This window comes from Ascaphus truei, chromosome 4, assembly GCF_040206685.1.
Source record: "Ascaphus truei isolate aAscTru1 chromosome 4, aAscTru1.hap1, whole genome shotgun sequence".
Classification (NCBI taxonomy): domain Eukaryota; kingdom Metazoa; phylum Chordata; class Amphibia; order Anura; family Ascaphidae; genus Ascaphus; species Ascaphus truei.
The window spans coordinates 133,634,132-133,647,337 of NC_134486.1; the positions used below are offsets into that span (position 1 = coordinate 133,634,132).

Below are 13,206 nucleotides of genomic sequence, written 5' to 3' on the forward strand. Positions count from 1 at the left end.
CATCACTCTCCCCCCTTGCACCTCAAATCACCCCCATGCACCTCAAATCACCCCCCTTGCACCTTAAATCACCCCCCTGCACCTCAAATCACCCCCCTTGCACCTCAAATCACCCCCCATGCACCTCAAATCACCCCTGTACCTCACCCCCCCTGAAGCCCCCCTGTACCTCGCCCCCCTGTACCTCACCTCGCCTCCCTGTACCTCACCCCCCCTGCACCTCACCTCACGGCGGCAGAGCAGGCAGGACTAGCACAGCGGGCACAGGAAGTGCCACACACATAGAGCGTGCAGTCCTGAAAGCAGGCTCGCGGGTGGGCGGGAGAGGAGGGGGAGCGCGGACAGGCGGGAAAGGAGGGGGAGCGCGGGCTCACGGGCTCGAGTGGATGGGGAGAGCGGGCTTGCGGGCGGGATGAAAGCAGGCTCGCGAGGGGGAAGAGCGGGCTCAGGAGGGAGGAGGATGGGGAAAGCCGCCACGGGCGGCCCGTGGGCCGCGTGTTGTGCAGGCCTGATCTAAACTATCATTATCTCTTGGTCCATGTCTGCATTTTTCAAAAGTCACATACAACCCCGTTCCAGAGATTTAGATGTTTAAAACCTTGCAGCTCTTAAAACAAAAATATGGCTACCATGAATGTTACCAATGGTAATGGCAATAAATATGTGTGGCTTTCTCAGAAGTAGCCATTACAAATTCCAGTGCTAGTATTGTACCAAGATTTAGGGGTAATTCAATATATGCCAAAGTACCCGTTCAGGCTATTTTACAATGAAAATCCCCATTGAACTCTATGGGAAATTTGTTCCGAAAACAGCCCACAGACCACTGCTTTGGTGCATATAGAATAAGGCCCTTATTTTAAGACCCCAGGAAAGACATCTAATCTATGCTTTATAATGAATATTTATGTCTATGATGCATAACATTTTAATATTATGCCAGGTAACAGCAGTATAGTAAACCAAAGCAAGTGTTTATTTAAGTATGAATGATGATTGAGTCATGCTTTTACTACCAATTCCTAAAATTGCTTTTACTACCATTTCCTACTTGACAACAAAACCAAGCTGTTTTTGTAACAAGGTGCTAAACTCCATGTTTATATACCATGCTTTTATTAAAAATGTTCTGGTGAAAAGTTTCACTAAATCTGTTTGGACCACTCAGATGTTGTGTCATTTGCACATAAATGTAAAATGTCAAGCCTAGTGTCACACAGTGTACACAAATGAATTATGACAAGCACCAATGATAATTACATCTTGAACAATGCAAGCAAAATTTGCAGTAACTTGTCCCGCTTTTCTCACTTGCTAGCCTCCTTTTCATCTGATTATAATGATAATTGGAAAAAATGTGTAGTTCATTTTCCAAGTTTTCTGTTTTATCTGACACTTTTGTGGATGACCAGTTATTATCCAGCCTGTTGCTTTCTACTTATGATCATCAAAAGTGTTGAAATGCTGAGCTACTGTACATGTGACGCTGATGTGCCAATATGTCTCTGTGAACATACTTAGATGTGCATGAACTAATATCACCACACTTGATCTTTTAATGTTTTCCTACCTTTATTTTTCAGTTGTCACTGGATTTGTATCATACGGAGGATGATATTTACAAGCTTTCACTAGTGCTTGAGCCAAGGAGTCCTAAATCGGTAGGACATACATCATTTTTTTATATGTGCACTTACAAACTCGTTTTGCCGCGACCAAATCTCCACCGACGTTGAGCCGCTACTCAGCTTGCCGAAGGAACCCCTCACTGCCAGCCACTTCGCCGCCAGTGTAAATCCCTAGCCTTACCCTAAAAAAACACTAATCTTAATGCCCAATACTAATGCTATCCCTACCCTTAACCCCTTACCCAAAACCCATTATCCTAAACACCTTACCCTAATCCCATACCATAAAAAGATTAACCCGTATCCTAATCCCCTACCCTAAAAACCTAACCATTTATCCTAAAATCCCTATTCTTAACCCCTACCCTAACCGCTAAATTAACTCTTAAATTAACTTACTTTGGTGACGCGGACGGCAGCTGAGCGTCCAGTGGCCGAGCGGCCGTGGCGGATGGTCTCTCTGAGGCCCAACGTCGGCAGAGACTTAGTTAAAACGTCTGCGACCAAATGTTAGATTCCGCTGCTGCGATTTATTAACTAACCTCCATAGATACACTGATACAATATAGAAAATATTTGCTCCAAATGTCTAAATCATAGATGAAGAATAACATCACATATTTCAAATACCTTATTGATCCTAATAATATATACTTTATTTATGCCCGATGTGTACCAATATTCAATTTTTACTTATGTAGTGTCAAAAATATAAAGCGATTTAATTTTAGGGATGATGTCTGCAGCAATATGGTGCACCCGCCGCAGGCTCCTATTAGCTTTTCAATGTTCTATAAATTAATAAAAAATGAATATAGTAATCACTTTTTAGTAGCCTGTTATGAAATGTCTGTTATAAAAATGTAAAATAAATATTCAAGACATCTCGTTATCCCATTGGTTTGAGAATGCAGAAAAGGGAATTGATCCTTACACCGGACTGCACGGTGTAACCTTTCCGTCTGAACGGTGAAGAATATGCCTGTGCATTCTGTAGGTTTCATCTCCAATGTCAAAATAATTTGAATAGCAGATGTCAGCTTTGTATTTACAATCTGTCAATACAGTACTGTAAGGAAAATGCAACGACCTTTCAGGGCTTTGCTAATTTTCAATTACTTTTTGGCAGAAATCAATGAATAATCACTGACATTCTACAGCTGATAAAACTAAACTACACATAACCTAAAAATAGTTTTTTTTGTACCAATAAGTTTTATTATCAACATTAAAAAAAAACCACACCGTTAATTTTCACACGTGTTTTTAATGTAGGTACAGTACACTATCCATCAATGGGGCTGCTATAGGTAGTAATATATTAGTCTCTTTATGCTTTAGAAATTATTGTTCATTTTTATATAGTGCTAAAAAAACATGTTCTCTATGCAGTTCTTCCCAATATGAATATACACACTATTCAAATAGGTAGAATAAAGAGATAAGAGCATAAAGAAGGATATGCAAAAAAGGGAAAGAGTACCTCATAGAGCTTACAAATATATGCATACATCGCATATTCTTTTGGGCAGTCTGCACAACCTCTTGACCTGTCTCTGCAAGTTCTGTAACAGGTAGCCTCTGTGACATTCCAGCAGTCTCTCAGGGTGTCCCCCTGAGACGTGTGGCCCTGCCTCTGTAGGAGCTGGAAGCACTGACTGCATGTACAGTAAGTGCCTGCCTTTTAAAGAGTGCAGGAGCTATATACCTACTGTACAGCCTAGCAGCTAGGGTGTGGTTTGCTGCCACACAGTGAGAAAGTTCATCCTTCACTCCCTCACAATATATAAAAAATTGTTGTTAATAAAAGAATGTGCTACCTTAACCTGTCAGTGAGTGATAAAAGTATTCACAAAATAAAAAGTAAATAAAAGTATGTGATTAATAGAATACATAGACAAATAAAAGAAAACAAACACTGCATGATGCAAAGTAAGTTATAAAAAATACACAAGTGAATATTAATAATAAAGATTGTTAGGGAATCTTCAAATATCACTACTTTAACAATTAACTAATTCAAATAAAGGTTACCTAAATTCGTAAACACTTTAAAAATCTAATTCTACAAACTTTAGATTTTAAAATCTAATATTGGTTTTAAGTAAAAAAACGTAACTTACCAATAGAGTGTCTCTATTCAAAGTTCCAGTGACGTGAAAAAATAAAAGTCCTATTATGTCTTCATTTAAAGAGTTAATTCCCCAATAGCTTGCTCCGGAAATTGTAGCTCTCCTCATGGTGGCTCAGGCATTTTTGCACTTTTTTCTTTCTTCAGAAATATATATATATAGGTCTTAATCCAGCAGTAGATTGACAACAAGGGATGATGATGATGTATATTTTTATATATATATATGTAGAGGTATCAGTACCGTGTTAGCCGAGCTTCAATAATCAAAAAATAAATAGATGATACCGTTCTGTGGCTAACGAAATGCTTTTATTTGTGCGAGCTTTCGAGATACACTGATCTCTTCTTCCGTCGATGTTACAATGAATGAAGCAAGCAAAAGGGAATACTTAAAAACAGTGTCTCTGGAATGTTATCTGTGCTGGTCCTTCCCCCGGTGTGGATGTGTTTTATGGCTAGAGGTGTCAAAAGGTTCCTGAAAGCAAGTGATGTAAGAGTGTGTGTGTGTATCTGTGTGAATAAAAATGAATGGAGAGCCCACAGTATATACAGTGCTTTACAAAAGGTGTGTGTGGAGTGGGAGTGGATATAACCACCCGTGTCATTACTGACAATAGTGAACTCTCTTCCCATGAGCGCTATAGGCCATGTCTGTACATACTGTGCTATATGTATGCACACACAGCTGTCTCTCACACATACTTATACTCCTTGTTTTTCCATCCCTATACACCAATAGGGACCACATAGTATCCACACACACTTTTAGTTGTGCTACTAACTCTCACATTTCCACACCCACCCACACCATTTATATCCACTCCCACTCCACACACACCTTTTGTAAAGCACTGTATATACTGTGGGCTCTCCATTCATTTTTATTCACACAGATACACACACACACTCTTACATCACTTGCTTTCAGGAACCTTTTGACACCTCTAGCCATAAAACACATCCACACCGGGGGAAGGACCAGCACAGATAACATTCCAGAGACACTGTTTTTAAGTATTCCCTTTTGCTTGCTTCATTCATTGTAACATCGCCGGAAGAAGAGATCAGTGTATCTCGAAAGCTCGCACAAATAAAAGCATTTCGTTAGCCACAGAACGGTATCATCTATTTATTTTTTGATTATAGATACATATATATATATTTAAAAAAAAAATATATATATATACTGTATATATATATATGTATGTATTTATCATCATCATCCCTTGTTGTCAATCTACCAGGTTCTCTGGTTGCAAGCCTCTCTTGTACCACGTTGTTCCAACAAAGTTTCTGATTTCATCCTTCCATCTAACTTTTGATCTTTGAATCTCTCTTGGAATCTAGCCAAGTACTATCTTTGTTCAACAATGTCCATTTCTTCTTGTGATATTTCTGGCCCACTTCCATTTAATTTCTTCACCCATGTGATGATGTCACAGACTTTTTTTGGTTTCAAACCCATTCATTCTTTTTCCTATCTCTTCGGGTAATATTAAGCATACATCTCTCCATACATCTTTGGATTGTTTGAAGCGTCTGAATTATCTTCATATTTAGGATCCAACTTTCACAGTCATACTGTGCGTGAGCATGGCAGAATACACCGGACGAAAACATTCTTCTTGAGACACTGTGGAAGGTTCCCTTGAAATATGGTACTCTTTCAGCCAAATGCACTCCATCTTATAATCATTCTTCTATTGATTTCATTGAAAGGGTTCCCATCGTTTGTTATTTGCCGGCCAAGGTAGACAGTCTTCAATTTCTTCTCTATCTATTCCATTTATTTCTATCTTTGCAGACTTAACACATTTGTTGAACATCACTTGGTGAGATTCATACTTTGGCTCACATTCTTCCTTCCTTTGGCGAGTTCTCCAATTTGTTGCTGGATGACTTCTAGGCTGACAAAAATAACAATGTCATCTGTAAATCGTAGGTGACTCAAATATTCACCATTGATTTTGATTCATTTTTCATCAGGTATTGCTGTGAAAACTGCTCTGGTGACATGGTGTCTCTCTGTCGTACTCCCGTACTGATCCTTATCTTGCTTGTGTCTTCATGTAATCTAATGGTTTATGTGGCATTCTTGTCAAAGTTCTTTATAATATCAATGTACATCAATGTTGATGAATATCTTCTTAAACATTTTGTCTTAGTGCATCTAGGACCGTTGAGGTGTAGACAGAATCAAATGCTTTTTCATAATCTTTGAATCCTAAAGTGAGTGGTAAATAGTATTCATTACTTTGAGAAATCACTTCTTGAACTACTTGGATGTGGTCCATTGTGTTGTATCCACTGCAAAATCCCACTTATTCTCTAGCCCGGGTAAAGTCCAGGGTCTGTTGTAGCTCATATAAAAAAAAACTGTGTGGTGCTCTAAAAAACTGTGGCACTATGTGTAGCATAAAAAAAAAAAATCTGCAGTAGAGTACCCCTCAGGTATCCATGTATAGATATGCAAATAGATGATTGTATAAATATCCCTGAAGCCTGACGTAATTGCTGGTTTATAAATCCCACAAGCACAATAGTAAGGATTTTAACACATCCTAGTGTCCAGACCCTAATATGACAATAATTAACGGGTAATACCTTGAGTAGCATCTGAGAGAGATAAGCAAGGACTCACGTGTAAGTGCAGCGTCCTGGTTTGCTGACTCACTTGTCCTGGGGTACTGGGTGTGCCTCCGCTTGGTACTGGATACAAAAATGGGAAAGAAAAAGCAGAGCACTACTTCTATGCAGATGGGGAAAAAAAATGATTAGAGAGAGAGCGTTCCCATAGATAAAAAAAATTCCAAAGGTATTTGATCAAAGACACAAACAAGGGCAAGCAGCCAACACCTACGCATTTCACACCGAGGCACTTTGTTAAGCTTCTTCCTATTTTTCACCCCCTATTTCTGTTGTAGCTGATTTTTGACTATCTTCGTAAAAATCTTGTAAGTGATCAAAAGTAGATTGATTGGTCTGTCGTTCTTCGGGTCGTCTCTGTCTCCTTTCTTGTGGATGATGATAACTATGGCATTACTCCATTGTTCTGGAAGTTTCCTGTTCTTCAATCAGTTTTGCAATGATTTTTTCTACTTCTTCCCCAGTATATATATTTACTCTACAGCAAATGGTGGCACCCACAAAACAGTCCACAAAATGCTCAACTCAGGCGGCGCTTATAGTGCTGGCGACGGTGACGTGACCGATGATGTTACCCGTCGCCGTCGCCATTAGCGAACGTTCTAATTAGGTTTTTAGCGATGTCGCTGGCCACTAAGGGGGTGGGTCGCGCAATTTGATTGGTTTAGAGACAGTCACATGTGGCGACTGTCTCTAAAAAATCAAATTTACCCGGCTTCAAAATTTTTGGTCGCTCCGTCGCCTGTATGAGTATTGCACATTGAATTGGCACACACAGATAAGCAGCAGAGCTAAAGACAGATGTCAACAATAAGTATACTTAATACTCATACATGTTTGCTATATATTACCAGCTGTCTGTGCACACATCAGCATATGCATCTATTCTGAGCTTTTATTATTGGTGATTCTGACCGGCCGGTCCAAGTGCTAGGAGGCAACTTAGTTGCCTCCACACTTTAGGGTTTGGGTCTCTGCGTGTGCATATGGCAGCCTATACATAGTTAATTCGGACACATTAACTTCTTCACTACTTCTGCTTTTTCATACATTAGCTTACAGCTTTTATACCAGCTTATTTGTGATCTGTTCATACTTATGTCTGTAACTTCATCTATTTTCAATTCATTAGTGTTCATTAGCAATCAGTCCTTGGTACACTGTGGATCCTTTTTATTATATATTTTGTTATGTGTTTAATACATTTTGATATCTTTTGTATGCTAGAGTACTAATCTGGGATTCATTTTTCTTTGTCATGTTCACATATATTCAGCATCCCTAGCACCGCCAGTAGTGTTTATATCTTACACTTCACCTTACTGGTTATAGCACTTACTTTTGGTCTGTTGCAGGTTGATTCTTGTGTTTTATATATATATATTAAAAACAGGCTAATATACTGTACACACAAAAGCCTAGACATTCTGAAAATCCAAATGCTGACTATTATATATTGATTCATTAACCTTGCCCATGTACTTATACACTCATTCCCACATGTTAAAAACATATCCAAACTTACATATAATCTTACACTTCTTCATATATACTGTATATCCTGAGATAGCAAATAAAAATACCACTTTTGAGCACATTCACAAGTCTCAGAAAGGCCGCAACCCTGCTTTTCACCATTATTGCTTAGCATACAGCGCTTCCACTGCAGCCTGGGATTTTGGAAATAAGTACACAGTATAATTTTTTGCTTCCAATTTTAGGGGTCCATTTTAACATGGACCCTTATAAATTATGCCTGCCGTATTACACAGCTTTTCAGCATAGCCAATAACCCTGCTCACAGACAGTTGTTTCAACCGTTTGGGTCTCATCAGTGTAATGCTGGTTACACTACACATTAAATAAGTTATGGCTGTAACATTTTTTTACAAAAACCCTCTACCGTATAGCAAACAGCAAAAAAAAATATCACTTGTGAGCACATTCACGTCTCAAACAAGTCTGCAACCCTGCTTTTCACCATTATCTCCTAGCATACAATGCTTCCACTGCAGATAGGGATTCTGGGAAATTACATGCAAATGAGCACACAGTGTATACTGAGATATTAATTTATCCAAGCATACATATTAATTCATTCATACTTTGCATGACTTGTACCTAAATCTAATACAGTACATTAATTCTAACAAAGTCAGATTAATTTACAAATTCATACAGTATGTATTGTACACACGCTCACACATTGAGCCATAGTACATTTCTTGAATCCAATTGCACCGACATTTGCATTTCATTAACAAGTTTCTTACATTTGAAGCCGTTACAAGCAAATTTGTTTAATTTCTATTGTCAATGCTGATTTCTGTTGGGTTTGATACATGGGCATGTATTTATAAAGCTCCAAGAAGTGTTTTATTGGTTGGTATTGGCTGATATCCATCCTTGAGAACATTGTAATATGCACTAGTTTCTGGAGCCATAAACTCGTGATAAGATGTTATTTGGTGAATTAACTCAGCAATATTGCTTTTATTATTCTGTATGTATAGGATAGTGGTTGAGTTTATGGCTAAATTGGAAGAGAGACAGAAAACCCTGACTGTATTTACAGTCCTGTACGACCTGTAAAAAGTGTCAACATTTCCTTATATCGGTCTATTGAATCCTATGCCAATTATGGTTTCTAGTTTCTTATACATAATTCTTGATGAAGAAATAACTAAAATAAAAAGGATTGAGAGAGAGAAGGAATTGGGGGGAGGGGGAGGGGGAGGGGGAGGGGGAGGGGGAGGAGGAGGAGGAGAGAGAGAGAGAGAGAGAGAGAGAGAGAGAGAGAGAGAGAGAGAGAGAGAGGATTAAGAGGAGAGGGAGAGGGGATTAAGAGGAGGGGGAGAGGGGATTAAGAGAGGAGGGAGAGGGAGAGTGAAGGGATTAAGAGAGGAGGGAGAGGGAGAGTGAAGGGATTAAGAGAGGAGGGAGAGAGTTACCAGCAATGTCTGAGTCTTGCAGTTGGATTTAAGAATCGTCCCTCAAGCTATTCTACGATTGACAGACCTGGTTTAGGGCCTCAAAAATAGAAAGAATAAATGCATTTCAAGTTTTAAAATTGGATGATAAATAAAGAAGATACTGAATGGGATAACAAAGATTCCTACACACTTTAAAAATATATCCATACTTACATATTATCATACACCCTCATATGTATATACTGAGATAGCAAATAAAAATACCACTTGTGAGCACATTCACATCTCAAAAAGGCTGCAACCCTGCTTTTCACCATTATCTCTTAGAATATAGTGTTCTATAGAAGATTCTCTATAAAAATTGACATTTCGTTCAAATATGATCCTAAGCATTATGTACATCGAAAGTGACAAACTTCGTAGCTTATTATTTAAAGACATCATCCAAAAATCACAAAAGAAAATGTTTTCCAGATACCTTTACATCTATATATATATATATATACTAATTTTTTATTTATTTAACCACAGCCTACCTCTCCGACCATTCCTAACAAACCAGTTGTGCCACTTGATTGGGCTTCAGGAGTGACTACCAAGCCTGACCCTACCATTATCAACAAGCATATACGCAAATTAGTTGAGGTGAGATTTCCATGTTTCCTGCAATGCAGAAATAATTCCATTAAAAAAAATGTCAGTCAAAATAAATAGTGTTTTTAGATATACAAAGAATTATGTTAGTTGATCAGGTTGGCAGGTTCTGTGGCTCCTGTTTAATATGATGTGAAACAACTTCCTAGTGAATAATCTGCACAATTGAAGTAAATTGGACTAACCTATTCTCCATCACTGGGAGACTGGCTTCACAGCATATTGAATAAGAGTCAATATATGAAAGTCATTTTGATTTATTTTACATGTAATTTTTTTATCGTGTCTCAGGGTCATATGTCAATGTAAATATCAATGTATTTGTTTATTTGCTATATGTATTTATTTTATACCTATTCACATTTTAATACAACAGTGTAATCCACAGTGGGAAGATGTGGTGCACAGCATTTTATTACACTCTAAGTAGTATCTCTAATAAGTGTGGTGGTGGACAGGTTAATTTGGCTTTACTGACTATGTTTTTCCTTACTAACCATAAATCCCACTTGGAGTTAAGTCACCTGTGTGGCATCTACTAAAAGTTTGAGTGGTTACATAATGGATTACAGATTGAAGATGTTATGCATATTTACAAACTGATTTGAACTCTAATCAACGTGTTACATTTTTCTGGCTCAAGTTTTGGGGACATTATATATATGTATATATATATATATATATATATATATATATATATATATATATATATATATATATATATATATATATATTATATATATACCTTGTCCTGTTCATATACCCTGATGCACTGATCAAAGGACTGTTTTACAATCCAATATCTATATATTTAAATACAAATCCTTATTATCTACAATCTATTAAAATCAATTTGCCGTATTATTTTGTGAACATAAACGGTGAGCGCTCATAGATATTGTTACAAAGGGGTATTGTTTGGGGAAGTAACATCTTGCTTACATTTTATTTACCAATGCTATTAAGATTTAATGTCAGGAATTTATGACAAAGCACCAATAACTTATGTGCAGAACAGGAATCAGGAATAATTTTTTTTTTCAAACAAATAAAAAGTTGTCAAGTGACATCACTATTTCTGTAAGCTATTTATGTATTCAAGTCTAACAACAACTCGGTGCATTGAAATGTTTTATGAGATAAAATATGCTGTCTTAATATTTTGAACATAAATATATAAACCATTAAAGTTTTCTAACAGGGCTGATGGAAAATCTTCAAATGCACGTGATTCAGAATTAAAAGATTACATTGTTTGTGTAACCCTTCATTAGCTCATTTAATTCAGAAAAGGAAAGAGATTAGCATTAACTTTTCTGAATGTCAGAAATATGCACCATATATGTAGGTCAATGGAAATGTGTTATGAAACTTATTTTTATTAAAAGGCCATATGTAGAATCTTGGCTTTTAAATTAGAAAACGTGTAATGTATAGGAAACAAAGAAGGAACTGTTACAAAAATGTTATGGTTGACGTCCTTATGAACATATCCATTAACTTAATGTGCATGTTTACAGTCTGTTTTTAGAAATTATGACCATGATCATGATGGATATATTTCTCAAGAGGACTTTGAAAACATAGCTGCTAACTTCCCCTTTTTGGACTCCTTCTGCGTTTTAGACAAAGATCAGTAAGTTATTCTGTATGACTCAAGCTTGTTATTGCCTGCCCCTATTATAATCTCATTGTTGGTCTATTAGACTTAGTACACACAGGGGTGTTTGGCATGAGAAACTGAGACTGTTTGGGAGTTGCTGTTGCTAAATCTGTCAGTGACCGTATCAGGACATAAGGACAGCTAAATATTTTTATAAACTAATCATAAGGTAATATGTACTTGAGTGCATATTTCTTTTAGATATGTCCTTGTATTTGTCATATTATGTCTAAAATCACACATTATTACTTTGTACAAAGTTTCATTTGCCAAACTAAGGGGATGCTACTGTACTGTATGTATTTCACATGTAACATTATTAGAGTACCTGTTATTCTTTTTAATGTAATTTATCTAAATGCCTTAATCTTCAGATTGAAGAGTTTTAGGTAGAAATTAAGGAAATTATGTCACTACAGTTCTTGGGCTCAGAACCTACAGCAAATGAAAATGGGATGTCTACTGTAGGTCAGTGGTTCCCATCTCCAGTCCTCAAAAACCCCATAACAAGTCAGGTTTTAAAGATATCCAACTATCCTGGAACCAGGGTCATGAATGATGTATGAATAATTCCAGTTAGCTTAACTCATGCCTTCCCTCTTCCAAAGCACAACAAGTCCTTTTGTCTTTGTTAGTTTTATTGAGGGAAAATCACAGGAAGAAAGGTACTTGCAGATGTAGTGTGGGTAGAGAGTGCTTCTCTCTCTGAAGTGCAGTGTATCAAGATAAGGCAGTGTAAAAACAGAAAGGCCTTGCTGGGGAAAATAGCAGGCAAGTACTAAGGCCTCGTTCAGGATGCCAGAGGCAGGAGTTGGAGGGCGGGCGTTCACGTGTGCGAGCCGCAGTCTGCTGGGCAATGTGTGCACATCATCCCCAGCAGACTTTTTCAAGAGTTGAGGAGGCGGGGAGGAGGCGGGGCTACAGACGGCAGCTTAGGGATCGGTGTTGCTGTCTTGAAATCATTCTCAAGAATGATTTCATTGGCTGCCGAGGTACCAGTGACGCTGCTGCAGCTTCAAAAAACGACTTGGGTTGTTTATTGAAACTGTAGCCAGCGTCAACTCCGTACTTTGGAGACAGGGCAGCTGCTACCCTGACAACCACAATTCACTTTCAATACATTGTTTCGGACGGCCGCCCGCACGTAAGGATGCCCTCCCTCCAAAGCCGGCACCCTGAACGAGGCCTCAGAGTACAGGGTGAAAAGGAAGTGAGGGGCAAGGGTCACACTAGAAGTGAAGTGAGACTATACTAACTGTCAGCAAGGACAGGGGGGTAGGAATAGCCCACTCTCAGCTAGGAGAATAGGAGATTGCAGGCAACCAACACTGACTAGAGCTGTGTAAACAACATGTAACAATAATGTTGCCTTTTCACATGCAGCTAGCTGCTGGGACAGGGAAAATAGCAGGCAGCTAAACTAGGGAGATATGAATCCTATGAGCTGCAAAGGGAGACAGAGAAATGTAAAATCCTGTTCCACGACACCAACAGGTCAGGTTTTAAGGATATCTCTGCTTCAGCACCGGTGGTTTAGTTTAAATGACT

At 38.1% G+C, this 13,206-nt stretch overlaps 1 protein-coding gene across 3 annotated transcripts in view; it reads left to right on the top strand.

The window, feature by feature from the left end:
* RASGRP3 (RAS guanyl releasing protein 3) overlaps nt 1-13,206 on the top strand; it is a 120,431-nt gene that overhangs the window by 89,807 nt on the left and 17,418 nt on the right. For all 3 annotated transcript variants that reach the window (XM_075596624.1, XM_075596626.1, XM_075596625.1), the window contains 3 exons: nt 1,584-1,661; nt 9,873-9,986; nt 11,516-11,631. In XM_075596624.1, coding sequence (XP_075452739.1) covers nt 1,584-1,661; nt 9,873-9,986; nt 11,516-11,631 — 308 coding nt within the window. The remainder of the gene's footprint in view (nt 1-1,583; nt 1,662-9,872; nt 9,987-11,515; nt 11,632-13,206) is intronic.